General features: G+C 36.4%; 3 protein-coding genes and 1 long non-coding RNA gene across 11 annotated transcripts; 2 read left to right on the top strand and 2 right to left on the bottom strand.

The window, feature by feature from the left end:
- The first annotated feature begins 2,153 nt into the window (after positions 1–2,153).
- Lst8 (MTOR associated protein, LST8) lies at positions 2,154–12,176 on the top strand. Of its 2 annotated transcripts, none has more exons than XM_043415920.1 (8): positions 2,154–2,189; positions 9,796–9,951; positions 10,034–10,186; positions 10,624–10,685; positions 11,099–11,249; positions 11,333–11,535; positions 11,623–11,765; positions 11,841–12,176. In XM_043415920.1, the coding sequence occupies exons 1-8, from the start codon at positions 2,169–2,171 to the stop codon at positions 11,963–11,965; spliced, it is 1,014 nt and encodes a 337-aa protein (XP_043271855.1). In that variant the 5' UTR covers positions 2,154–2,168; the 3' UTR covers positions 11,966–12,176. The 2 variants fall into 2 exon arrangements, with proteins under 2 accessions (XP_043271855.1, XP_043271854.1); XM_043415919.1 differs by lacking the exon at positions 2,154–2,189 and adding an exon at positions 9,317–9,385.
- LOC122408846 (uncharacterized) lies at positions 2,829–5,339 on the top strand. Of its 5 annotated transcripts, none has more exons than XR_006260553.1 (8): positions 2,829–3,059; positions 3,161–3,278; positions 3,492–3,637; positions 3,706–3,955; positions 4,028–4,194; positions 4,290–4,362; positions 4,471–4,693; positions 4,798–5,339. XR_006260553.1 is itself a non-coding variant. In XM_043415922.1 (5 exons), exons 3-5 carry the CDS (start codon positions 3,569–3,571, stop codon positions 4,971–4,973), a joined length of 495 nt encoding a protein of 164 aa, XP_043271857.1. In that variant the 5' UTR covers positions 2,939–3,059; positions 3,161–3,278; positions 3,499–3,568; the 3' UTR covers positions 4,974–5,339. The 5 variants fall into 5 exon arrangements, 2 of the variants coding, with proteins under 2 accessions (XP_043271857.1, XP_043271856.1); XR_006260552.1 differs by having other exon boundaries at positions 2,939–3,059; positions 4,057–4,194; positions 4,471–4,665; XR_006260551.1 differs by having other exon boundaries at positions 2,939–3,059; positions 4,057–4,194.
- On the bottom strand, positions 8,085–9,481 carry LOC122408847 (uncharacterized). Its single transcript, XR_006260555.1, has 2 exons — positions 8,522–9,481; positions 8,085–8,416 (listed from the first exon to the last, which is right to left on the bottom strand). It is a non-coding gene; the product is annotated as an uncharacterized lncRNA (long non-coding RNA).
- On the bottom strand, positions 12,016–15,815 carry Gga (ADP-ribosylation factor-binding protein Gga). Of its 3 annotated transcripts, none has more exons than XM_043415917.1 (11): positions 15,150–15,815; positions 14,915–15,075; positions 14,601–14,834; positions 14,345–14,524; positions 14,054–14,273; positions 13,617–13,982; positions 13,377–13,533; positions 12,941–13,299; positions 12,567–12,733; positions 12,373–12,483; positions 12,016–12,284 (listed from the first exon to the last, which is right to left on the bottom strand). In XM_043415917.1, the coding sequence occupies exons 1-11, from the start codon at positions 15,184–15,186 to the stop codon at positions 12,192–12,194; spliced, it is 2,085 nt and encodes a 694-aa protein (XP_043271852.1). In that variant the 5' UTR covers positions 15,187–15,815; the 3' UTR covers positions 12,016–12,191. The 3 variants fall into 3 exon arrangements, with proteins under 3 accessions (XP_043271852.1, XP_043271851.1, XP_043271853.1); XM_043415916.1 differs by having other exon boundaries at positions 12,941–13,302; positions 15,150–15,813; XM_043415918.1 differs by having other exon boundaries at positions 12,941–13,302; positions 13,617–13,964; positions 15,150–15,812.
- Positions 15,816–26,577: the final 10,762 nt, after the last annotated feature.

The raw sequence follows: 26,577 nt of genomic DNA, 5'->3' as shown, positions 1-26,577 counted from the left end.
ATAAAGAAAATCCAGGGGGACTAACACAGTGAACAAAAAAAATTCAAACTTAAAACGGATATAATTGCTTGAATCAATTCGTTGATAATCTTTGACGTATTATTAGTTTCGATTGATTTTTCACTAAGTTATATACATTCAAATAAAAAAAACGCAATATTTTTAAAAAATTCGTAGCTGACAAAAATGTTGAGATAAAAATTCGAAATAAATCAAGTGAGTTCGTGTGGGGGAGTTCTTCTTGAGAAAAGAAAATGAACCAAATAAAAAATGCGAATGTGAAAAGTGTCCGACTTGGCGTGGAACACGCCCCATATATAGTAATAAAATCAATGTCGTTGGTGAAACTGACCGCCATGGCGGCAGAATCGTGGATTTAAAGAGCTAGCGCCTATAAAAAATTGTTGAATCAACAATTATGAGCGCTCGTGATCGAAAGTACTAATATGTATTGTAATAATATTCTCCAGCGACGTGAAACCCTGTGCTTCGCACATTCAAAGTATCAGCTGATCCCCCCTGGTATGTCGCACTGTTAAGAAAACTATAGCATCCGGAAGATTGCCGGTTCATATACTCATGTCGAAAGAAATTTTTTCTGTTACTAATTTTTTTTTGAATGATATTTATGAATATTTTAACCCTAGGGAAAAAAAGGTTGGGACAAGTACATTGATGGTCCCTCGTTTGCTGATAATTCCACCCATAAAAAAACTTTGAACAAAATTTTTTTTTAACTGTAAAAAAAATTATTTCATAAAAAAAAATACAGAACAATTCGAAAAAAATTTTACAAATCTTGAAAAAACGTTATATTAAAAAAAAACTAATCTGCATCTATTTTTTAAAGTGTCAAAAGAATCAAATAACAAGTAAAAAATAATAAACCGAAAAATTGCCCTTGAAATCATTTTGGAAACCGATGCCGCATTCTTCTTATTTGATTCGAACAGCTAAATCAATTGAAAAAAATTCCATCTAATTTACGTGCAAAATTAAAATTTATTATATCAATTCGAGGCCAAGTATTTTCTAATGAATTGAAAAAAGTTACCATTAGAATTACGTGCTAAAATTTATGATATCAATCGGTGGACAAATATTTTATTAGTAACTCCAAATTTTGACATTATTGAATTGTTCTAAGAAGCTTTCAAATCCAAAAGAATCACATGCAAGCTAGTCATTTCTTACTCTATGGTGGCAGAGACTTATAAGAAAATCGATTCTTCTCAGACTTTCAGGATCCTCTGGTATTATTCACGAAATTCGACGTCGATTGGATCGATACAAATTATGTTTAAATATGTGTTAAAAGTACTTGTCCGGCCCATCACTTTCCGTTTAAATTGTTTATCCAAATAAAAGTCAGAGCTTGTCTAGAACTGATGGATCACAAGCATTCATGCAGAGGGAATTGAGGTTAAGTTTTGACCTTGAAAATGAAATTTGCGCCAATTTTAGTTATCATATTCATGATCAGAGAGTCAAATTACATGATTATACAAAAATTCAGATCAATGAGAGGTATGGGCTTTTCGGAACTTTGTCCTTTTAAAATTATATTGATAACTATAGTTCTTGTGACCACAGTTATTGTTTCATAAAAACTTAACATATCAAGCTGCCCGGATAAGCCAGTAGTATTTGCTACCGTTAGGATATCAGGAGTTTACATGGTATGGATGGTTCAATGTCGGGTTTTTACTCGTGAAGTTGGTGGTTCGATTCCTCGTTCGTTTTATTTTTTTTTTTCCATCATAGATGTTATTGTTCTTTGACTGTAGCAGAAATTTGAAAAAATCAATTGATGTTGTTGAATTATATTTTTTTTGATTCATTTATATAAAAAATGACTGCGATTTGTTAATGTATTTTAACAGCAATGGCCCTTGTGTCAGTGTAATATCACAATGTCAGCTGGCAGCAACGCATGCGCGTATATAACGCGTACATTGTGCGCATGCGCCACCGTACGAAACTACAACAGCGCCGCTCGAGATGAGGAACCCTCTTTCCCGACACTTTTACGGACGTGCCCGATCGCCGAGCGTGTCGCCGAGATTGCACTCCTCCTTATAGTCTCTTTGGCACCAAGTGTCGAACACAGTCGAACATGACGTGAACGCAACCAGCGTCACCGCGTTCATTTCAATTCGAACACGTTAATGGCCGTTTTCTCCGACGCGGTTCAAACTCAGTTCAATTTTTTGAAGTAAGGCCTGCTACACACGGTCAATAATATTGCGCAATATAGGTGATTGCACAATATTATTGAACGTGTAGATGTAGTATTGAAACATTGCGCAATCATTGAACAGAAGTTTGAGCTATCTTAAATTTATGGCGCACTACACACCATACAGACTTATTGAGCAATATTACTGTGCAATATTATTACCTGACCGTGTGTAGCGAGCCTTACGGAAGTGTGTAACGGAAGTGCTACGAAAAGGGTACTTAAACTTAGCCCCCCTATTTCGACTTTTTTAATTTTTTCTAACGCGAATCGTTTGAGGGTCGTTTGACGGTGTTTGTTTGATCAAATAAAACGTTTGTTTGATCATAATAATTCTAAAAAACGAAATTGAAAATTTGAAAAAAGTTAGCCCCAATTTTTTAATATTTTTATAGTAGCAAGGTTTAATTAGGGTCAAATCGACGCGGAATCGTTTGACGGTGATGAATATACGTTTGTTTGATCACAGTTATTGTAAAAAGAAGAAAGAAAGACATTCCAAAAAATGTTTGATGATCGGCCATTTCACCCAGAGCAGTCAATCTCAAAAAATATCGCTGTTCTTCTAATTTTTACTGAAACCATTTTATAATCGTTTGGTAGTGATTGTTAGATCAATTGAGACATTTTTAAAAAATATAATCACTCTAAAATACGAAATTACAAATTTCGCTGATATGAATATATAGATATACGCACGTTTTCGTGGTTGCCCAGGTTGCACGTATATTGACGTGTTAGGTTATGATCCCCGAAGAGCTATTGGGTGCGGAGTGCAATTCAATAAATGATGAATCATGGTTAATTAAAAGTAAATAGGGTAATTATCAGTGATGTGATTAATTAGTGTTTATTAATAATAATAATGGTCATAATTAATAATTCTTGAAATAATCTTTCATAAAAATCTTTTTCCTCAAGAGCGAGCCTCCAAAGTATCAGGAAATATCCGGCGATTTACAGAGCTGCAGTTTAATTGCAATCAGAGTTTTACCTCTAGTATTACTTCAGGAAAATCAAGTTCAACCTGGATTGCAAGGTAATAAAATTGACAAAATCATTCTTGTTTGTCATTTCTTTTGACAAATTTCATTCCCTCGTTATACAGTGGATATAATAACTTAAGCTCTAAGTATTCCAATGAATATGAGTAGAACAATGATATATATCAATCCGCTCTACGAGGGTGAAGAACAAGGGTGAGAAGTGAAGAACAAGATTGCCAAGAGAATTGAACAAGTTCTGTTCTAAGTTTTCAGGACGTCATCCTGGACGGACAAGCAGAATATAGATTCTTGCGTATTTGTTAGGAGGCGTTATCATCTTTCAATGGGGCGAGACACAAGGTCACCGTCTTCTGCTGCCTCAAATATTCTCAGCAAAGAGCTTCAATTTACGGTGAGTCATAATAAAAAGCTACCCCCTTTCATTGCAAATGACCGAAATTCTATTGATTTTCATTTCAGATTTATTTTGTTCGGGTTCACCACTGTCAGATTCTTTGGCACTGCGAACTATCACACCCAAAACCATGCAGGCTTGACTTTGCAAGAGATTTAACAATATATTTCACTAGAACGGTCCGGTCGCTTATAGAGTGGCAATATCTGTTTTTCAGTGGTTATGATAGGAAAATAATGATGACAGCGTTGTCGAACGTCCTTGAGCACCGTGTGACTAACAATGACACGAGATTGAACGAGATCACAGTCAAAGGTGAACAGATATTCACGGATTCGCAGATTTTTGGTTTTTTTTGGATTTACTTGAGTTTCAATGAGAAAAAAGTAACGAGTCAATTTTTTTACATAACGAAGGCGGCGTTAGAACGAGAAGCAAATTTCTCACGCTACCTTTTCAGTGGACTATCATTCCTGTGCTTGTCACAATTGTGAAATTTTGTAAATGAATTGTCGACTGATGTGGAAGCAATTGCCGTGAAAAATGACACCGAGGTTCGTATTGTATTTTTTATCTTTTGTCAAATGAGAAATTGACTGAGTTATTATTTTCTATATTCATAAAATCAATTATTTTTTAAACGATGCAGGCTTTGGATAGCGGGAATGACGAGAACGGTGGAGACACGATACTTGATCCAGACGACGGCTCTGATTTACTTCGTAAGTATTTTCCGGCTCCTTTCAAACTGTTCATAAGTTTTGAACTTTCTATGTTAAGGAAATTGATCATTTTTCGGAAATCTAATTTTCAAATATTTGGAATTGAAGGTATCGTTGATGAGGATGAAGAAGAGGAGGATCTAGATCTGCTATAAGATTCAATTCATCATAGAAATTTGAACCAGTATATCCAAGATTTCCTAACAAATTTCTTGTCGCAGAACTGCTTCCAAGCTTTCGTTGAGCATCTGACACCACCGGTTCTCACGAATTTGAATATAAACGCGAGTTATGAGTCAAAGAGTAATGATAAGAAATGAAATATAAATTAGTGAGTTTTTGCTCGGGCGGAAATGACCCAGCGAAAAATGGTTCAAAGAATCGTTTATTTACACTAGAGAACTGCTGATTCCATATTTTTCATCATTTTTACAGATCACAAAGCAGACCGCCATGGAGCAAGTGTCGTTCGTGATTTCCGTACAAGAATAAGCACCCGTGACTCCTTTACCGCTCCAGATTTGCCGGATGCCTTAAACAGTATTTTTCTTGTCCTCGCGAACATCCAGGAACCACCGATTGAACAGTCCACGGTCTCCGACGCCACGTAAACATCGACATAAATACAAATTCTAAAAAAAAAGAGTTATAAAAAACGGAAAAAAGTCAAAAAAAGACTTCAACTCGTGAAAGTTGAAAAAAACTTGATCTCATCCGCTTTTTTTGTCTACATATTCGAACAGATTTCGACCGAAATCGTTGTTCGGTAACAGGAGAATCTATAAATCTATATACTGAGCTTAGTTAATCAATTTTTATCAGATAATACGCTTTTTTCAATCTTCTTGATAATTTTTTTCTGTAACGACTCAATGACCGATTATATTTATTGGTAAATAAATTCCAGCTAGGCGTAAGCATCTATGTCGACAATTTCTATGAAAAATCAAATAAAACCTTTCAAATATTCATGAGAATATGGATTTGGAACAAAATAATTGATTTCAACTGAATACCAAAATTCTTGATCTCCAACTCCTTTAGTCCTCTAGTCATATTCGTGACAAATATTGGTTCTGGTGCTTCTCATTTTTTTTCTTATTTATTTAACAACAACATTATTAGTCGCAAAAAGGAATTTTTTTCGTGAGGTATTCATACATTTTGCACAATAAATATTGATATGAAAATTATTTCTTCCTCAGTTGTCAAATTCGCGAGGGAAAGAAGAGAAAAAACTCCTAATAATACATTGGTCCCCATTCATAATTTTGAACTATGAAAATGAAATTCGCCTCCTTTAACCGAAAATTTGTGTCTTTACAGAAATGAGGAAGTTCGTCGATATTATTATCGATTGAAGTTTCCGAATTTAGATTCAAAATTCAACGAAAAATTCGTCAGTATCATTAGAAGCAGGAAATAGTAAAAAAGGAATGTAAGTTTTTATGAGAATTACTCAATGCTCGAAACTTTGAGAGACCATTGTCGATTTTATCTCGAATGGAAACTTCGTTGAAATTTGAATCATTGACGTTTTTCTGGAAATTTTTTCTCGGAAGATCCGCTGTCAGGAGTTTTCGCCAGTCGTGTTTTCCCTCGAGAATTTTGAGCTTTGCTAGCCTTAGGAGGGAAGGAGTGAGGTCTTTCGGTGCTTTGCAGTCACGAAACCATGTAAAATTTGATAAAAAACTTTAAGGAGTTTCGATACAGGCGATACAATGTTGCCATGCTAACCCATGCTAAAAAAATTAAAAAATTCAAAAAGTTCAGAATTGTATAAAATTTGGTGAACATATTCTTTAGTGCCAAATTTGACTATACAAATTTTTTAAGATTTTTCTTCTACACAGTTATCGAGTAATTGATCACTAAAGTTCACGTGTATAAGCATAGCGTTTCCATATATATATGTAGATGTGACGGCAGATTCCAGGACATTTATATGTTTATCACGGTGTTTACCGAGACATTTGGCAGGTTCCAGGACAGTCCTGGAACCCATTTAATAGAATGGATGGCAAACGTTGCGCTCCTTGGCTGGGCTACTCTGGGGTTTTTGACCTAAAAATTCCGTCTCTCCGGCGCGAAGCGCGAAGCGCCGGAGAGACCCACCCATTTACTTCTCAAGAATTTTCTTTTTTCTTTGTTCAATTTTAAAAAATTAAAGAAAAAAAATTCTTGAAAAGTAAATGGGTGGGTCTCCCCGGCGCGAAGCGCCGGGGAGACGGTATTTTTAGGTCAAAATCCCCGGAGTAGCCCAGCCAAGGAGCGCAACGTTTGCCATCCGTGTTACTAAAAAAAATTCCAGAATCATGCTACTATAAAAGGTATGGATGGCAAACGTTGCGCTCCTTGGCTGGGCTACTCTGGGGTTTTTGACCTAAAAATTCCGTCTCTCCGGCGCGAAGCGCCGGAGAGACCCACCCATTTACTTCTCAAGAATTTTCTTTTTTCTTTGTTCAATTTTAAAAAATTAAAGAAAAAAAATTCTTGAAAAGTAAATGGGTGGGTCTCCCCGGCGCTTCGCGCCGGGGAGACGGAATTTTTAGGTCAAAATCCCCGGAGTAGCCCAGCCAAGGAGCGCAACGTTTGCCATCCGTGTTACTAAAAAAAATTCCAGAATCATGCTACTATAAAAGGTATGGATGGCAAACGTTGCGCTCCTTGGCTGGGCTACTCTGGGGTTTTTGACCTAAAAATTCCGTCTCTCCGGCGCGAAGCGCCGGAGAGACCCACCCATTTACTTCTCAAGAATTTTCTTTTTTCTTTGTTCAATTTTAAAAAATTAAAGAAAAAAAATTCTTGAAAAGTAAATGGGTGGGTCTCCCCGGCGCTTCGCGCCGGGGAGACGGAATTTTTAGGTCAAAATCCCCGGAGTAGCCCAGCCAAGGAGCGCAACGTTTGCCATCCGTGTTACTAAAAAAAATTCCAGAATCATGCTACTATAAAAGGTATGGATGGCAAACGTTGCGCTCCTTGGCTGGGCTACTCTGGGGTTTTTGACCTAAAAATTCCGTCTCCCCGGCGCTTCGCGCCGGGGAGACCCACCCATTTACTTTTCAAGAATTTTTTTTCTTCAATTTTTTAAATTTGAACAAAGAAAAAAGAAAATTCTTGAGAAGTAAATGGGTGGGTCTCTCCGGCGCCGGAGAGACGGAATTTTTAGGTCAAAATCCCCGGAGTAGCCCAGCCAAAGAGCGCAACGTTTGCCATCCGTGTTACTAAAAAAAATTCCAGAATTGTCCTCAAAACTGGAATATGTCCTGGAATCTGCCGTCTGACCTATATATATAGGTATACATTCCGGGCATAAGAAATCTGCTTTAATGCGTAATTACTCGATAACTAAGTAGAAAAAAAATTTGAAAAAATTTGTGTTTTCGCACTTGATGTTGAAGAACATTATCACCAAATTTCATCAATTTCTTAACATTTAGACTTTTGTACCGAAACTCCTTAATTGCCATCAAAATATCTTTTTCTATAAAAATTTCAAATGTTCTCTGTAATTGTACTTTTTGCAGTACAATACAATGTTGTTATGTCAATGATGGTGATTAGATAACTTTTTCCCTCTCTACTTGAGAAAATATATCAAGAGACTCGGTAGAGTCTCGGGACAAGTACATTGACAGCCTTGTCGTCTGCTGGCCCGAGGCTCTCGCCGAGACTATACTTTCTCTGAATATTACTCTCTTGACATTCCTCAAACTCATTACTTTAAATTCTTCAAAACTTTTTATTGTTGTGATGAAATTACATCTGTTCGTAACGTTTTCGACAATACGCCATATTACTACTCTAGGGGATTGTTTGTTGCAAATAACAAAAGTTAAAAAAATTAAGAAGATTCAAAAAGACTGAAAGATTATTATTAGAGCGAGGGACAACCCGGCAAAGCTAATATCAATATATTATGTTATTATATGCAGTTAATCACTTATACAGCTATCCACTTTTATAGTTTTCTTAATTATTTTTATTTATGCTTTTTCCATTTTATTATGTTCTATTTTGAAGTCCTGGCGTGGATTGGATGACTCCAGCAAGTCTGAAATTTAAAAAATGACTATAGGAATACAAAAGGATGATAGGAAAAAGTTCTTTCAAAATTCGATATAATAAATCAATATACTAATTTTTGAAATATACAAACTCATGATTTGCGAAGGATACAAAACTTCATATCATAATTTTCATTAAAGAGCATATCAAGTTGCAACAATGGTAATTTATTGGTTGTTCTCATTCATAAAATATAATAGTATCACTTTCGTATCGCTCGTGTAATCGAAGAGTTTATAAGATTTTTAAAACTTTTGTATTGATAACCTCGCAAAGACGCAAAGAACTGATGTCCAAGAGTTGCAATATGGGGTCTCGTAATGCTCCGAGACGATTCTTCGCATCTATTGGGTGTATCAGAAAAATCGATCGGACTTCGACGAAATTTTCTATTTCCTATTTTAGAGTGATTATATATTTTTTAAATGTCTCAATTAATCTAACAATCACTACCAAACGATTATGAAATGGTTTCAGTGAAAATTAGAAGAACAGCGATATTTTTTGAGATTGACTGCTCTGGGTGAAATGGCCGATCATCAAACATTTTTTGGAATGTCTTTTTTTCTTCTTTTTACAATAACTGTGATCAAACAAACGTATATTCATCACCGTCAAACGATTCCCCGTCGATTTGACCCTAATTAGACCTTGCTACTATAAAAATATTAAAAAATTGGGGCTAACTTTTTTCAAATTTTCAATTTCGTTTTTTAGAATTATTATGATCAAACAAACGTTTTAATTGATCAAACAAACACCGTCAAACGACCCTCAAACGATTCGCGTTAGAAAAAATTTAAAAAGTCGAAATAGGGGGGCTAAGTTTAAGTAGCCCTACGAAAAGTGTGAATGCGCCGCATGCGCATGTACATTTTCGTTCTCTCTCACGCTCATTGCCATGGGCTGGTGTGATTGGGCGAGGCGAACGATAATAATTGAGAGAGAGATATACGTTGGTAGATATAGAAATACCGAACAAACCTGCCCTAAATAGGAGAAAAAGAAGAAGAACGTAGAACTTTTATTTTCCTCTAAGGCCCGCTAGACACGGTCAATAATATTGTACAGTTATATTGCACAATAAGTTTGTATGGTGTATAGTGCGCCATAAATTTAAGATAGCTCAAACTTCTGTTCAATGATTGCGCAATGTTTCAATACTACATCTACGCGTTCAATAATATTGTGCAATCACCTATATTGCGCAATATTATTGACCGTGTGTAGCAGGCCTTACATTTATGGCGCACTACACACTATCACCATACAAACTTATTGTGCAATATTATTAACTGTGTGTAGCGGGCCTAAAACCCTCGAAAACACGACTGATAGAATACATAGTTTCCATCGTTTCCATAGAGAACTAATTATCGGGAGGCCTGGATCATGGCTGTAGAAGGATCAGCATCAACTAATGGAAAAGTCATATTTGTTACTGGAGGGTACGATCATACCATAAAAATATGGCAAGCTCACACGGGAGTTTGTCAACGCACCCTTCAACATCCTGTTTCGGTACATGACAGTTACTTTTTTTGTACACTTGGTTCAAGAAATGCTATATATTACAAGCGTAAAAATATTTACGGAATTTCAGCAAATTAACGCTCTCGATATAACCCCTGACAAGAACGTCATAGCAGCAGCAGGGTATCAAAACATTTTTATGCACGATTTAGCGTCAAGTAATCCAAACACCGTTCTAAATTATGACGGAGCTTCCAAGAACGTAACCAGTCTCGGTTTTCAGGTTAGAACATTCATATCTTTATTACTAATATCAAACTTTTTATTTTTAGTATTGAAATAGCCCACTGACTTTGTTTCCTGCTCATAAGCTATGGGTTTCTAAGACTACTCACAAATCAGCACGAGCATTTGACAATTTTTGTCAATTCAGCAATAACGTAGATTCATCTCTGGTTAGATATCACAAATTCTTATTATTTTTTTACAATATAGCTGCTCTTAATATTTTGAATACCAATATCTGTTCTCATTATAATATTAAAATTTTCATCTCTTCCAAATATCTGCTGAAGGTAAAAACAAGTTGAGCAAGTACAAAATTTTGACGGATGTTCGAATGAGGTTTTCGCTACTTTTCTCATATTCTCATTCCAAAAGTATGAAACTAGGATTAAAAATCTTGTACTGAGAAAAATATGATATGTTTCAATGTCCCAGGAAGAAGGTAAATGGATGTACACAGGAAGTGAAGACTGCTCAGCCAGAATCTGGGATCTCAGGTAAACTCATTACTCCTTGTATAAATGTTGACTTATTTTATATACTACGTAACATCAATGAAGCAGCCCTGATTCTCCACAGCCCAAGCATGAGTTGATTCATTAAAAAATTCCTTCTGTGTACAGTTTCATATTATATAATATCTTTAATTAAATTAACATTTACTGGTTATCGTGTTATATTTTGAATATACAATTTTAACCTGTAATACAACAATTGGAATGACAAAAATAGTCCAATAAATATCAAAGAAAACCTCCTAGCCTAAACATACAAGATAGACTAATAATGAAAGATAATAATCACATTTCATTTCATCATTAAAAATCTTGAATAATTACCATTCCAATTAATATAACTCTAAAGAGAAGTATGATAGTATAACTACTGACAGGCCAAACATTAATTTTAGGTCAAGCACTTTTCACGTGCAACGAATATTTCAAGTTTCTGCTCCAGTGAATTGTGTTTGCCTTCATCCAAATCAGGCAGAACTCATTGTTGGAGATCAAAGTGGAATAATACATTTGTGGGATCTTCGTTCAGATCATAATGAGCAATTGGTAATGAGAAAAACTCTGGCATTGACTATGAATATAGTAACACTAACGACAATAATCCCAATTGCGTCGTGCGTATTTTTAAGATACCTGAAGCAGAAGCATCCATTCAAGATATAGCTATTGACCCTGATGGTACTTACATGGCAGCAGTCAATAACAAGGGCCACTGTTACGTATGGGCATTAACCGGAGGAATCGGCGAAGAACCCACTAGGCTCAATCCTCGTCACAAACTTTCGGCGCATAAACGTTATGCTCTCCGTTGCAAATTCAGTCCAGATTCCACGTAAGTCTATTGCTGCGATCGAACGATTTTTATTTACAAATTATTAACCCCATGGTTTGTTTCCATTACTTCCCGGCATGACAACAGACTTCTGACAACTACATCAGCCGACCAAACCGCCAGAGTGTGGAAAACTACCGATTTCTCAGAGATGCAAGTGCTAAAGCACGAGGCCAAACGCTGGGTGTGGGATGCTGCTTTCAGCGCTGATTCTCAATATATATTCACGGGTAATGGCTTTATACATCTTTAGATGAGAAAAATCTGTTGCGTAGATAGTAGATAATAATTGTTGTTTGACATAGCATCGTCGGACGGTGTCGCCAGGTTATGGAATGTATCGACAGGTATCGTTGAAAGGGAATATCAGGGACATCAGAAAGCAGTCACGGCTCTGGCTTTTCGAGACCAAATTTTACCTTCTTCATGAACGAGTTGATTTGGGTTCAACTTAAATCAACGAACATAACCACCGGCACATTCGGTTGATCGGTCATTGTACTTTATTATCATTTCATAATTAAGCTATTTACATGAACGCTCGAGCGGGTAATACTTTGAACAGGCTGGATCTCATGTACATAATGTATTCATTCCGCTAATCGTAATAACGATAATAACAATAATTATTTTAAGAATCACATCAAGAACGTTTATTAGGTCATGGGCAATTGGTCGACTTGTCCCATTTCGGTAAAAGTTTCATCGTCCATCGTGTAGCTGAGCATGAATTTCAGTGACACAGGATTCTGGGTATATGATGAAGAGAAAGAAATGGTTAAATTAGAATGTACAAGTTCATTGAGATACAAAATTGATTGGTATAAATAATTCAACCTTTTGTGGATTAGCGATCAACAGAATCTGCGTGATAGCAGATGGAGGTAGGAACGGATTGTGCCCTGGTAACTGAGTTCCGGACGGCGACTCAAGTCTACATTTGCAATGCTGAACATGTAGAATTGAGAAATACAGAAATTATTGGTGATAAAAAAAATCTGAAGGAAGATTTTCGGGTCAGAAGGACTTACCTTTGATATTACTACCTGAAATAAGTAATTGCCCAGTGGTTTGGAGTTTTTACTCATTGTTGTAACGACAATAACTGTAATATCTGCCCGTGGACTACCTTTCGCAAAATGGAGTACAACCGTGATGCCATTTTTCTCCTCCATCAAGGTCAGAGGTGGAATTGTCCCTGTAAGAACTCACAAATGAATGCACAGCTTGTACACAACGGGATCCTCCCAAAAAAATTTATAGCAACACTTACTCCTTAAGTGCATTCTAGCTAGAGCACAACCCTAGCACAACATAACACTGCCCTACTACATCACCGGTAAAGCTTGTTTGTGAGCAACCTAAATAAATCGTAAAATTATGGATTATAGAGCAATAGTCTTACCCGGTTTGATGCTGTCGATGGTGACGCGAATGTCGGTTAAAGACTTTATTTCTTCATCAATATTATTCGACATTGAAGAGGCGGCATTTTCATTTTTCTCCTTTCCCTGCCCTTCGTTTTTCATTTGTGAGTCTGAGTCTATATTTTGTATAGAAGACCAACACAACGCGTCGAGCATCGCATCATCCTCGTGGTTCAACAAATCACTCAAATCGAACTGTTTTTCGTTATTGTCAGTAATATTAGCGGGACCATTTATGCCTGGTTGAAAATCTGCCGTCATTGAAGACGATGATGGAGTTTCGTTGATTGATGAACAAACTTTAGCGTTCGATGAAGTAGTTTTCAGCAATAGCGGTCTACTATAGTACAATTAACAATGTGAAAGTTTCTAGATATATTCTAGCAATGGTAATAATTGTTCTCTAGTATTTACCTGATGACATTACTGAAGGAATTTGCATTAATTTTCGGGGAATGACTAATAACATTACTTTGTGAAAGACTTTCTTTTAGCAGTATTTCACCGAGTTGATTCAAATCATCTAGAGCCCGCGTCTTACTGTCGAAATTACCACTCGAATTCAGGCTTTCTGTTGAAAGATGAAAAGATACTGGAACAGATATGGAATACTGAAGAATATAGAATTATAATAATTTGGAAAAAATAAATGACCTTTCGTTTTCGAAGTTGGGAGGATACCAACGGGTTCCATAATGGTTGTATCAGAAAAAGGAAATGCAGAGTTGTAACGCCCCTCTATGGTGGAAGTATTTTCTATGGGACCGAATACATCACCGAGTAATTCGATATCCGATTTTAGTATGTCCAGAGTGCAATCAGTAGAGTGACTTTTTTTGTTTGCGTTCGAAGTCGTGTCGATCGAATCGATTGGTGAAGACAGATCGAGGAGAGATGTGGTAGCATTGTTCAGATGTGATGAAAATCCTTGTTTCGGCATCATTACCAATGAATATTTTTCAACTACCTGTGTCAATTCGTCGTTGGCTGCCAAAACCTCACCTATTTTCCGAATCCCACCTTCTCTTTGGTGATCTCAATATCTGGATAAGGATGATATTCAACTTTGGCAAAGATTACATACTACTTACCAACCGTTTTATCATCATCATGAGTCTCATAAGCTAGCCTTGTGACGATTGGTTTCAGACGTTCGCAGGCATCATAAAGCTCTTTCATTAATTCAATGTCCTCTGTGCTACTTGTCTCAGAATTATATGATTCAAGCATTTCTGATAACAGTTTTACATTAACTCGAATCGATTCCAATTCCATGTTTCTCTGGCAGTTTAGTTGAACTCTTTTCTCATCCTTAGTAATAAACATTGAGCACTTCCTTTATCAAAGGTACACCAGCCTTTTATCTTACCCCAAGTACTTACATCTTTCACCATACTCTTGATCAATTTATTTGCCAGTTTAAGGTCAAAAGGATCTTTGCTTCGAAGCAATTCCTGCAGCAATTTTGTAGTTTCCTCGTCTTCAAAAATGGGACTCCTCACTTTGGTAACAGACTTGCTCATTATTTCGGTGTCATCAATCACTGGTGAGATTGGTACATCCTATATACCAATCAATATGACAGCTTTGTTTAATCATTGTTTCTTGATTAGCAGTCTCGATGAAGGCTACTAGTACCTTTATTATGCCCTGTTTCTTGAGCATTTCGTAAGTTTCTCTGATTTTCACCTCTCTAGGATAGTCTCTGACCCAAGTTGATAAAAGTTGGAATATCTTAAGACGCACTGCCAATGCTGTTTTATCACCCAGATATTTAGGTGACACCAGTTTGATCATGACATTGAGAAATCGGAACTTGCCTATTTCTGCATGAAAGGTATGGCCACACCTCTTCATGCAAGTGTCAAGTAGCTGAATAAAGAATTAGGAATTATTAACTGAATAGAAAGGAAAATACACCTATATGACTAGCTGAAGCACAGTGAACTCACAGTTAGCGCCTGCAATGCTTCTTTTTCAACTGCTGATTGTATATATGCAGCCAAAAGTCTGCCAGCTATTTGAACCCCCTTAGATTCTTTACCTAACACTGTGCAGAATGCTTCTATGGCTGCCACATCTGGTTTCTCATTCAATGAATTGGTCGCTCTCTCTGAGGATTGTACAAGTGCATTAGCAATTTTTTTATTTCAGCAAAAATAAGACACAATTAATAAGCTAACTTACGGATGAGAGCTTCGAGACTGGTAGCAAGGACATCCATTACTGATCTAATCGGTCATTCGATCGTAGACAATGACAAACGGCTGTGTCAAGTATAGTTTTCTAGTTTCGGTTTAATACCTGTCCGCTCTTATTACACACAACTTTCCACAATTTAATTCGGTACAATTGTGATTTAATAACGCGTTAAAAAGATTATCACGTGCATGTGCAATAACCTTTTTGCTTGAGTTGGCTGCACACTTGACAGCTTAAATATGTACAATGGTAATATACGAAGCCATCGGTAACGTCTGTATAACCAAGTATACTACCGAGCAACAAGCAACAAAATAGAAGTACGTGCTCGAGCGCACAACAATGGATACGAACTGTCACTATTGACAGCATGCACCCTTTTTCTCCTTTTTGTCACTTACCAGAATAATCGAGTATCTTCTTATGGCCGTTTTCTCCGATGCGGTTCAAACTCAGTTCAATTTTTTTCATATAGTTTCGAGATAGGATGAACCGAGTTTAAACTCAGATTAACGTTGGAGAAAACGGGCATTATTCGTTATTTTGAGAATAACTATCTTTTTTTTTTTATTGAGAATGTAAAACGTCTATAGAAATAGAAAAAAAATGTAACAGCTTTAGGACACGTCTGTCCTATCTAGCTGAGAGTACATAACTTTAGTTTGCGCGAACTTTCGTATAGATGTCACCACATTGCATTTCGTGTGACGAATGCGTAATTCGTCACCAGAGTGCGCTGATTTCTGCGCTAAGAACCGCGAATTTGCGAATTTCGTACTTTAGCATTTCATACGGATTTGATAATTTGATCATTGAAATATTAACAAATGAGAGGAACGTGACGGACTTGGGTGACTAATATATATGTATAGCATAAACAATAACCGCTAGTCGATAAGAAATACGAACGTATTGACTAACTCATTCTTATAGTTTACATTATAATAATCTCCATACGTTGAAATGTATCGAAATAAGGCTTTCTTTGATTTCTTATATAAATATTTCTAGTATTCCAATACGATACTTTTACCCACTTTCATCTTATAAACATTAGGCTAGGACATATCCTTCGTCACTCTTATGCTAAGGACCTAGAATAATAAGGGCATTGTGTGGTTGCGAAGCGAGCGTGTGAAACCGAAGCGTGGGTCGCGAGACCCCAGAATTCGAATGAGTGGGAGAATGAAGAACAACGTGATTGGTCCGCGTATGAGCGGAGCGTACGGAGTCTGCGCGTGAGAATCAAAAGATTTGTGAGACTAAAAGTCGAACGGAATAGAATTAAGAGAGAACATTGTTGTCAGCCGAAGAGTCAAGATCCATATTTTCGTCAATATATTCATCAAACATTTAAATCTTTGTCTTGAGTTATTGAAGAGAAATTCGCAAGGCGAGTTTCAACTTCTTATCAATCGAACCCACCCAAAACTAAATCATTCGAAATAATAGTTACTATAATTCCCGCTCGGAGCGTTACATTCGTTGTAGCGACTCGGTGTGCCTGGCGCGTCCGTGGGGACGTTCAGGCCCGAGTCCATTACACAAATCGTGTACCGTCGAGGAGTTTCCGTGTAATTAAGGAATGGTTAGGTCGGTGTTGAAGATCCCTACGCAAGTGCGTAGCGGTGGAAAAGAATGGGATCGTTGCGTTTCATCTTCGGTACGGTCACAGACTCATCAGTAGGGCTGAGTGACCCGTTCCGTGCCCTAGACGCGCTGAGGATGTTGAGGCGTAGAGCGATGCGTATTACATTGAAACGCAGACCTAACCATCCGCTTACGAGAAACTGTCTTGACGGATTTGCCGTGTAGTGGCGGGGATGAGAAGCTTCGGGAGCCCACAGACTTGTGCTCCAGAGGGAGATTGGATCGAACCACGGCGAGGACCCCACGTTTTTTTGCTTTTCGTTGCCGTTTCTTTTTCAGTTTTTCGCCTTTTTTCAAAGATCTCTTCTATAATAAAGTTTAAATAAAGAGGATGGTGACGCTGATGACTGGTGGAGTTCAGTTAAAGAAATAGATTTGCGACACAGAAGAGAAATAGAATTTTTGCTGCACGGCTGCACATAACCTCACCCTTGGACGGGACGCTACTCGGTCCAAGAACGAAGGAATCTGATTTTGATAAGTTCGCCACACAACATTTGAAAGAAAATAGTCAGACCCAAAGTGGGATTGGCTATAAGGAATGGCTAGAAAAGAATGCATATAAGAAGAGACTAAACTGACGAAGAAGGAACGAACGAGTCACAAACGTCGGAGGCTTCCTTACTGTTAATCAGGAAACCCAAAATGACTAAAAGTAAGGACAAAACCAAAAGTCAAGAAAAATAAAAAAAAAAAGGAAAGGACGGGACGGTCAGGTCGTGAAAAATAATGACGATCCATTCGGAATTTTTGAAGACAAAGAAGACACGTCTGAGGCGAATCGTTCTCAAAATGCAACAGGTAACAAAGAAACACTAGAAGGTATGCAAAACGTCCATTTATATCAGCACCAAGATAAAGGCCCGTACGTGATTCATGTCAAGTTTCTTTCAAAAAATAAAGATGATCCTGTTCTCCCCATTCTTAAAATATCACAGAAGTTGAGAAAATCAAATATCAAATACGACATGCTTGACACTTACGGTAAAAACGAGTGGATTCTCACATTTACCTCTCGAGACAAAGCAAATCGATCTATTTCGAATCAGTTTTTAACAGAAATGGGACTGAAAACTTTCGTCCCACAATATGCTCTCTCTCGGAAGGGCAAGATTTTTGATGTTCCTCTCGACATAACAATCGACGAACTCAAGGAGGCGATTGAAGAAAATAACAAAGGAATAGAGGTTATAAGCCTTCGTCGCCTGCCTAAACGAACGATCGTTGACGGTCGTCCCGTGTGGCAAAATGGCGAATCAGTTTGTGTCGAAATCAGAGGCAAGAATTTGTCCGAGGCCATTTTTATCTGGAGAACTCGAGTAAGGGTCACTCCGTATATTGAATCTGTCACAATCTGCTATAACTGCGGAAAATTACGACACCCGAAGAAGTACTGTTCAAGGCCGCAACTTTGCTTGAAATGTGGAGGTCCCTATCATATTCAAGAGGACCAGAAATGTGAACTTGATGCTAAATGCATAAACTGTAGTGAAAACCACAGCACTTTAGATAAAACGTGTCCAACTCTTTGCAAAGAAAAAGAAATAAATCGGATTATGGCTTATGACAACTTACCATATCTGCTCGCGAAAAAAACTAAAGAAGGGACTATTCAACGTCCTAACGTCCCCATCAAAACGATAGCAAACTTTCCATCGCTATTGAAAGGAAAGGAGATACAGAACACCAGACTTCGAACATCGCAGTCATCCAAATATATTCAACCCGATATTGACAAAGCAAGCACCTCGAATCAGGTCTCGACATCAAGAGGTCGGTATGATACGCGGAAACAAGATTTTCGACAAGAACTTTTCGCTAATATAGTTAGAGAAGGGTTCAGGAAACTACCCAAAGAAATCGTGGAGGGATTAATCACCATTTCCCAAGTACTCGCAGATGATAACAACGCCACTCTCTTACTAGAGAGGTTAAAGAAGACGATAAACCTTCACACTCATCCTAAAAATGGACGGACAGAGGAACAAACTTAGTATCGTTCAATGGAATGCCCGAAGCATTAGACAAAAAGTACCTGAATTACAGTACAATTCACGCTATGTTGATATTTTTTTGTTGACAGAAACTTGGCTTCAACCACAGGATTCATTTTATTTGAAGGGATTCGACGTGGTGCGGACGGATAGACCAAATCAGAGAGGAGGAAGAGTTGCAATCTTAATCAAAGACACGCTGAGATACAAAATAATTCGCAATCTTAATAATTGCAACAATAAGATGGAGGTATGTGCTGTGGACTTGGATCTCAAAGACGGTAAACTTTTAGTAGCATCATGTTATAGGCCACCGAGAGGTGGACCGATATCGTCTCAGGAATGGACCAATGTTTTCGCTCAGTTAAAGACCAATTTTTAGTCGGAGGGGACTTTAATGCCCACCACACCCTATGGGGAGACTCTCATGAGTGCGGTTTTGGAACTGGCATAGCTAACAGTATTGAGCCTATAGATATTTCTATTTTGAACGGGGGTCGACCCACGTACCATAGCGGTGCGTACAACACTGATTCAGCCATCCATATCACTTTTGCTGATAACAAATCTTTACCCCTAGGAAAAAAAGGTCGGGACAAGTACATTGATGATCCCTTGTTTGCTGATATTTCATCCATAAAAAAAAATATGAAATTTTTTTTTTTAATTGTAAAAAAAATTACTTTATAAAAAAAAATACAGAACAATTCGAAAAAAATTTCACAAATCTTGAAAAAACATTATATTAAAAAAAACTAATCTGTATCTATTTTTTAAAGTGTCAAAAGAATCAAATAACAAGTAAAAAATAAAAAACCCAAAAATCGCGCTTAAAATCATTTTGGAAACCGATGCCTCATTCTTCTTATTTGATTCGAACAGCTAAATCAATTTAAAAAAATTCCATCTAATTTACGTGCAGCATTAAAAGGAGGATGCCCAAAACGGCCCCCAGACCTCGCAAAATAAAACCAATGGCAATCAATTCAGTTCATCAAGACAATAAAAAAGTTCTACGAGACCAACGTCATGCGAGCCGTTGGTTCCAAGATATAAGCGAAAATATGTACTGCAAACTATATACCCACATAGTGTAATTTGACGGACAAAACATCCTCTAGTTAGCTTTTATTTTTATTCCAAAGATCACTAATAGGCGGTACATGATAAGAAAATTTTCATCCGCCGAAGGAGCCACTTCCTCGTGGTGACGGCGGGCAACGAACTCTGTTCGGCTAGGGTTCCTTTTTTGAAATAAATGCCGTCATAGCGGATAAAAGAAAACGGGGGGTTTCGAGCGATACTCTTTCAAATAAAGCTCGCGTTAGTGAATTAGGTAGAGGTTCACCAGCGAAAAGTTAGTTACAGTCTCCTCCCCAATCGACGTCCACCACTGGGGCTTCTTTTGGTGATCAACTGGCTACCAGTGGAACCCAACAAGATTTCTGCGCTGGTTGTGGGTTATCTCTGAAGAGAAGCAGAAGATATTCCTGGTCAGGTCTAGCAAATTCGGATTTACGAGATTTCATAAATCAAAATCGTTCCAAACGATTTCAAAAACGTAATCATCCTTTCGATCCGAATACCAAAACTCTTTCTGAATCAGATTCCATTTGCGATTCCTGCCGACTGGCTTTCCGAGATTCAAAAACGTCAACAGGCAAGTCATCTTTACCGGGAGGTACTATTAATTTTAAAAGTTACTCTTAAAAGAGCGTCGGCGTCTCACAAAAAATGCGTTTTTGGTTGCTCATCAAAGAACCTTCATAAAATACCACAGACCGTGAGAGACCAAGTCCTAGTTACCCACCGCTTTTATTTACCTGAAGGTTCACGTTTTTGTGATAAACATCTTACAGATGGACAGTGGGAGTTATTGAGTTATAATCAAAGTCATATCGAGAACATGATTGACTCACTTCGAAAACTGGTTGACAAACAACAATCGTTTTTCAATTATGAATTTATTGATGATATGTTTGACTCGCAGGTAGAGCAATGGACTGGTATCAACAAAGATCAATTTAAAAATCTTCTCTCTTTACTACCTTCTCTCGCCGAAGCGGAAAAAAATCCAAGTACAGCATTAGCATTTTATTTAACAAAACTTCGTACGGGTGAAACTGATGAGAGGTTGTCTTTACTCTTTAAAATACCTCGTTCATCAGCGGAGCGATTGATGAATAAAGCAAGAAATTCTCTACTGAAAGACTTTGTTCCTCTCTACCTAGGTTTTTCTGAAAATGATAGGGAAGAACTAAAAACTCATAATACAAAAATTGCTCGTGAACTGTTTCTGAATGGACGGAATGACAAGTTAATTACTATTTGGGATGGAATTTATGTTTACATTCAAAAAAGTTCTAATTATCGATTTCAGCGAAAATCCTTCAGTATGCACAAACATCGCCCTCTGGTAAAACCTTTTGTTGCTGTTGCGACCGATGGATACATTTCAGATGTATTTGGACCTTTTCAAACTAATGCATCTCACGCAAAAATAATGCTTGAACACTTTGCCAATAAATCTGGCCTCTGTTCTTTCTTTCTAAAAGGTGATGTTTTCCTCGTAGATCGAGGATTCAGAGATTGTGTTGCCACTCTACTAAAATACGGATACGACGTAAGAATGCCTTTTCTAGCTGAAGGTAATCTTTCTCTGAGTGACTCTGAGGCAAATCTGTCTCGTCTTGTCACAAAATGCAGATTTGTTGTTGAAGCCGTCAATGGACGATTTAAGCAGTGCTTCCGATATTTTGATAAGATGTGGCAAAATAAGTCTCTTCCACATTTGATGGATGATTATCGGATTGCAGCAGCGATCCTTAACGCCTTTCATGAGATCATTGAGTCAGACGTCACTGATGGCCAAAAAATTGCTCAGTTTATGCTTGCTAAGATCTCAGAGCCTAATCGACTAGCTTCATTAGTTGAAGGCCAACGATTAAATAAACAGTCCGCAAACTTTCAGACCATGGATCAGAATTCATTGAAGGACTTCCCGAAACTATCGTTAAATGACTTGCGAATTCTGGCTCTTAGATCATATCAATTAAAGCAAGCAAGATCTTATTATTCTGAACATGTAAGTCCTGATGGGAGTTACGAAATTCAAGTCTGCAGATATGTTGGGTCTCTTTCGCTTAAATCGCATAGTATAATATCAATAACCCGATGTTAATTCGCGTGCGAATACAATCTCGCCATCATAATATTACAAAATATTTTCTATATATTCTCGTAGATCAAGATAAAAGTGGTCCAGAAGCAATTTCAGGGCGCTTTTGTCAATGCAAAAATGGCAAAAGAACTATTGGATGCTGTGCACATATAATGACAGTTCTCTGGTTCTTAGGGTGGGGCAGGTTTGAAACAGAAATCAGCGAACCTGCCAAAACATTGAATAATATCTTTGCGGTATTTGAAGAATCAGAGGAAGAAGATAATGCCTAAACTTACGAATTTATATAAAACAGTTTTGAGACTTAATTAACAAATAAAAATATAGGGTATTGTTAAAAGACCGATTTTGAGTCCGAGACTTTATCAGCCTATATCTTCTAGAGAATAGCCCAGACAGCTTTGGTCAGATTAACTTTTTTTATACCTTGGTGAGTACTTCTCATCAAGACAAGTTTTGTCTTGCGAGGTCGAGGGGCCAAACCTTCTAAGGATTTGGGCATCCTCCTTTATTATATCAATTCGAGGCCAAGTATTTTCTAATGAATTGAAAAAAGTTACCACTTGAATTATGTGCAGCACTAAAATTTATGATATCAATCGGTGGACAAGTATTTTATTAGTAACTCCAAATTTTGACATTATTAAATTGTTCTAAAAAGCTTTTAAATCCAAAAAAATCACATGAAAGCTAGTCATTTGTTACTCTATGGTGGCAGAGACTTACAAGAAAATCGATTCTTCTCAGACTTTTAGGATGCTCTGGTATTATTCACAAAATTCGACGTCGATTGGCTCGATACAAATTATGTTTAAATATGTGTTAAAAGTACTTGTCCGGCCCATCACTATTCATTCAATAAAAAATCAATCATAAAAAAACGAAATTGTACGGCAGAATCTGGTTGAAAATTTATTGAAATGCGATTCATTATTAATTTAATGTTCTTAATAATAGGATAGGTTAGTTCCTATTCCGAATGGAATTCGTTTGCTGGAAAATAAGTGGGAAGTAAAAATTGCATTCATTGGATATAAACTGGAGAGTTATTTTGGAAGCTTGAACATATATATTATGTACAATTTTTTTCATTTATCGATGCACAATAATATCCCTTGTATATTGCAGAACAATTTGTTTCCGTTTTTTATTAAATTAGTGCAATTAAGTAAAAATTAATGGAAGATAATTCTCTCAATTCCCTCTGCATGAATACTTGTGATCAATCAGTTCTAGACAAGCCCTGATTTTTATTTGGATAAACAATTTAAACGGAAAGTACTGAGCCGGACAAGTACTTTTAACACATATTTCAACATAATTTGTATCGATCCAATCAACGTCGAATTTTGTGAATAATACCAAAGGATCCTGAAAGTCTGAGAAAAATCGATTTTCTTTTAAGTCTCTGCCACCATAGAGTAACAAATGACTAGCTTTCATGTGATTTTTTTTGGATTTAAAAGCTTCTTAGAACAATTTAATAATGTCAAAATTTGGAGTTACTAATAAAATACTTGTCCACCGATTGATATCATAAATTTTAGTGCTGCACATAATTTAAGTGGTAACTTTTTTCAATTTATTAGAAAATACTTGGCCTCGAATTGATATAATAAATTTTAATGCTGCACGTAAATGAGATGGAATTTTTTTCAATTGATTTAGCTGTTCGAATCAAATAAGAAGAATGAGGCATCGGTTTCCAAGTTTTTTTTTATGTATTAATATTAAGAGCTCTAACATTCACCAATTTTTTTTTCGTTATTTTGAATAAATTCTCGATATATTTTTTGGAAAAAAAATATTGATTTTTTTTGGCCCAGTCTAATCTACACGTTCAATAATATTGTGCAATCACCTATATTGCGTAAGACCCGCTACACACGGTCAATAATATTGCATAGTAATATTGCACAATAAGTTCTTATGGTGTGTAGTGCGCTATAAATTTAAGCTTCTAAATTTAAATTTCAAACTTCTGTTCAATGATTGCGCAATTTTTCAATACTACATCTACACGTTCAATAATATTGTGCAATCACCTATATTGCGCAATATTATTGACCGTGTGTAGCAGGTCTTACTCAGAGACAGTATAGCCTCGGCGAGCCTCAGGCGCCTCAGGCCAGCAGACGACAGGGCTGTCAATGTACTTGTCCCGAGGGACTCTATGGTCTGCTACACACGGTCAATAATATTTCTCAATCATTATATATTGAACAGAAGTTTGAGCTATCTTAAATTTATGGCGCACTACACACCATACAAACTTATTGTGTAATATTACTGTGCAATATCATTAATCGTATGTAGCGGGCCTATCGATGAGTCTCTTAAGGTATAACTGGATGAATAGCTCGACTAAAAATTATATCTGATTGGAATGTCCGTACTTCGTGATGCAATAAAAATCTGAAAAAATTCAACAACATTTGGAAAGCTGTGAACAACAATTATCAATAATAATATTGCCCAAAAGTTAATAACAAATTGTTTTAACAGTCAATTATTCAATAATTTTGCGGTGACCTATTGTTTTTTTTACGAATCAAATGTGTGTATTTTTCCGAATGCTCATAATTTTTTTCAGAATTTTCGTGGATTTTTAACATTTCTTGAAAAAAATTTTTAAAAATTTCAATTTTGGATATGTTTTAGAAGACATATTTACCATCAGTTTTGAAAAGTCTCAAGGTTACTGGACCAAAAATGTACAAATAGAGCCACTTAAAAAATTTAAAAAAGAAAATTTCAAAAATCCACTAAAATTCTGAAAAAAATCATGAGCATTCAGAAAAATGCGCACATTCGATTCGTAAAAAAAACAAGGGTTTACTGTAAAATTGTTAAAAAATTATTTATTTAACCAATTTATTAATAACTTTTGGGCAAAATTATTATTGATAATTGTAGTTGATAACTTTCCAAATGTTGCTGAATTTTTTCAGATTTTTATTGTAGCACGAAGTACGGAAATTCCGATTAGGTACAATTTATCGGCTGGGCTATCCATTCAGTAATACTTTAACAGGGTGTCTAATTTTGACCAGAACAGAAATTTCATGACTTTTAAGGCTTTTTAAGTCAAGAAACAGGAATTTTTCATGACTTTTCTTATGGTTCTGATACTTTTTATTCATGTTTAATTATAAAAAAATTCAATAAAAATAACAAAGAAATGATATTTTATTTTGAAATAAAGAATCTTTTTTTTCTTACAAACTATTCAATCGATATTCGTTTTTATATCGATGATGAGTATTGACGAACCAGACATTGTCGCCATCCCGCGAATTTTGAAATCATGTTGAAGAAAACCAAAAAATCGACAATGACAATGAGCGTTGCAGAGATCTTAAAAAATCAGGTTGTTTGGTCATTTTTCATGACATTTAATGATTTTTTCAGGTCCGAGTGTAATTTCATGACATTTAAGAATTTTCATGACTTTTCAGGTCGTTAGACACCCTGTTTAATGGCCGTTTTCTCCAACGCGGTTCAAACTCAGTTCAATTTTTTTCATATAGTTTCGAGATAGGATGAACCGAGTTTAAACTCAGATTAACGTTCGAGAAAACGGGCATTAGAGTATGGATCAGTCGACTAACCTCACTTGGAGTTTTCGAAATTTAAATTCTCTGACACAGTTTGACAGATTAAAAAACGGCTCTGTCAGCCTACGTAGGACGATGGCAAAAATTGACTGACTTCGAAAATTCCAAGTGAGGTTAGTCGATTGATCCATACTCTTAATCAATACCTGCCATCGTGCAAAAGAAAAAGATCCAACTTCACAAATAGCAACAATACAAAGTTTTTAAAAAACGCTGTTTTTTAGGTTTTTCAAATTTTTTCGCGTTCATTATTAATTGATCGGGTCGGTCCAGGGATCATTCTCTTTGAATTCTTATTTTCTACATTTCGTTTTTCGGTTGCTTTTCTATAAAGCTCTATTGGTTTTCGTTCCATAAACGAAAAACCGAAGCAAGTTTTTTTTTACTATAGACTGCTATGGACTATAAATTATATAATTGTGGTCACAAGTAGACCCTTCGAGTAGAATTTCCCGGTGGTAATTAATCGGGAAATTCAAGTCAGTTTTGCGACCTCTAGAAATTTAATTAAAAGGTTTATTTTTTGATACGATTTTATTTTCAACGAACTTCAATCTGAGGTAAGAGCGAGAAAAAAAATTCATTTTTTTTTCAAGTACCCTAGCGTATATGGTCAAAATCGAACCACGAATGCCTTGTCAATGTAGACACGGTTGTCGAATTTGATCTACCGGAATTAACATTTGCTCATAATTCATTGAAATTTTTTCTAAAATTATATTTTCTCTATAATTATATATGATTTTGAGGAAAACCGTTTCTTTTACGAACTATGTCATTAATCTTATAAAATTCTGTGGATCCATTGATTGCTGACTTAATATCGTATTATACCTAGGTATTATAGAAATACCTAGGTAATATATTTTTCTAGTTTAGTTGTGCAAAATATATGTGTTTCTCGTTTATGTTGTTATATTGACATATGGAAGTCAAGGAACACCCTGTCACTAATGCTTTAGAAAAATGAA

This window comes from Venturia canescens, chromosome 4, assembly GCF_019457755.1.
Source record: "Venturia canescens isolate UGA chromosome 4, ASM1945775v1, whole genome shotgun sequence".
Classification (NCBI taxonomy): Eukaryota; Metazoa; Arthropoda; class Insecta; order Hymenoptera; family Ichneumonidae; genus Venturia; species Venturia canescens.
The sequence above is the reverse complement of the archived record's forward strand: the minus strand, read 5'-3'. Positions and strand labels throughout refer to the sequence as shown.

Bases quoted from the DNA above. Each gene is read 5' to 3' on its own strand.
- Gga (XM_043415916.1), bottom strand. From the start codon at position 15,186: ATGGATGTCCTTGCTACCAGTCTCGAAGCTCTCATCC. The intron at 14,525-14,600 runs GTACTAGTAGCC...ATTGGTATATAG, and splicing joins AGAAACAGGGCATAATAAAG to GATGTACCAATCTCACCAGT. The intron at 12,484-12,566 runs GTAAGTCCTTCT...CTACATGTTCAG, and splicing joins TTCAGGTAGTAATATCAAAG to CATTGCAAATGTAGACTTGA.
- LOC122408846 (XM_043415922.1), top strand. From the start codon at position 3,569: ATGGGGCGAGACACAAGGTCACCGTCTTCTGCTGCCTCAAATATTCTC. The intron at 3,638-3,705 runs GTGAGTCATAAT...TTTTCATTTCAG, and splicing joins GCAAAGAGCTTCAATTTACG to ATTTATTTTGTTCGGGTTCA. The intron at 3,956-4,797 runs GTGAACAGATAT...TCATTTTTACAG, and splicing joins GAACGAGATCACAGTCAAAG to ATCACAAAGCAGACCGCCAT.
- Lst8 (XM_043415919.1), top strand. From the start codon at position 9,332: ATGGGCTGGTGTGATTGGGCGAGGCGAACGATAATAATTGAGAGAGAG. The intron at 9,952-10,033 runs GTACATGACAGT...ACGGAATTTCAG, and splicing joins CCCTTCAACATCCTGTTTCG to CAAATTAACGCTCTCGATAT. The intron at 11,766-11,840 runs GTAATGGCTTTA...TGTTTGACATAG, and splicing joins TTCTCAATATATATTCACGG to CATCGTCGGACGGTGTCGCC.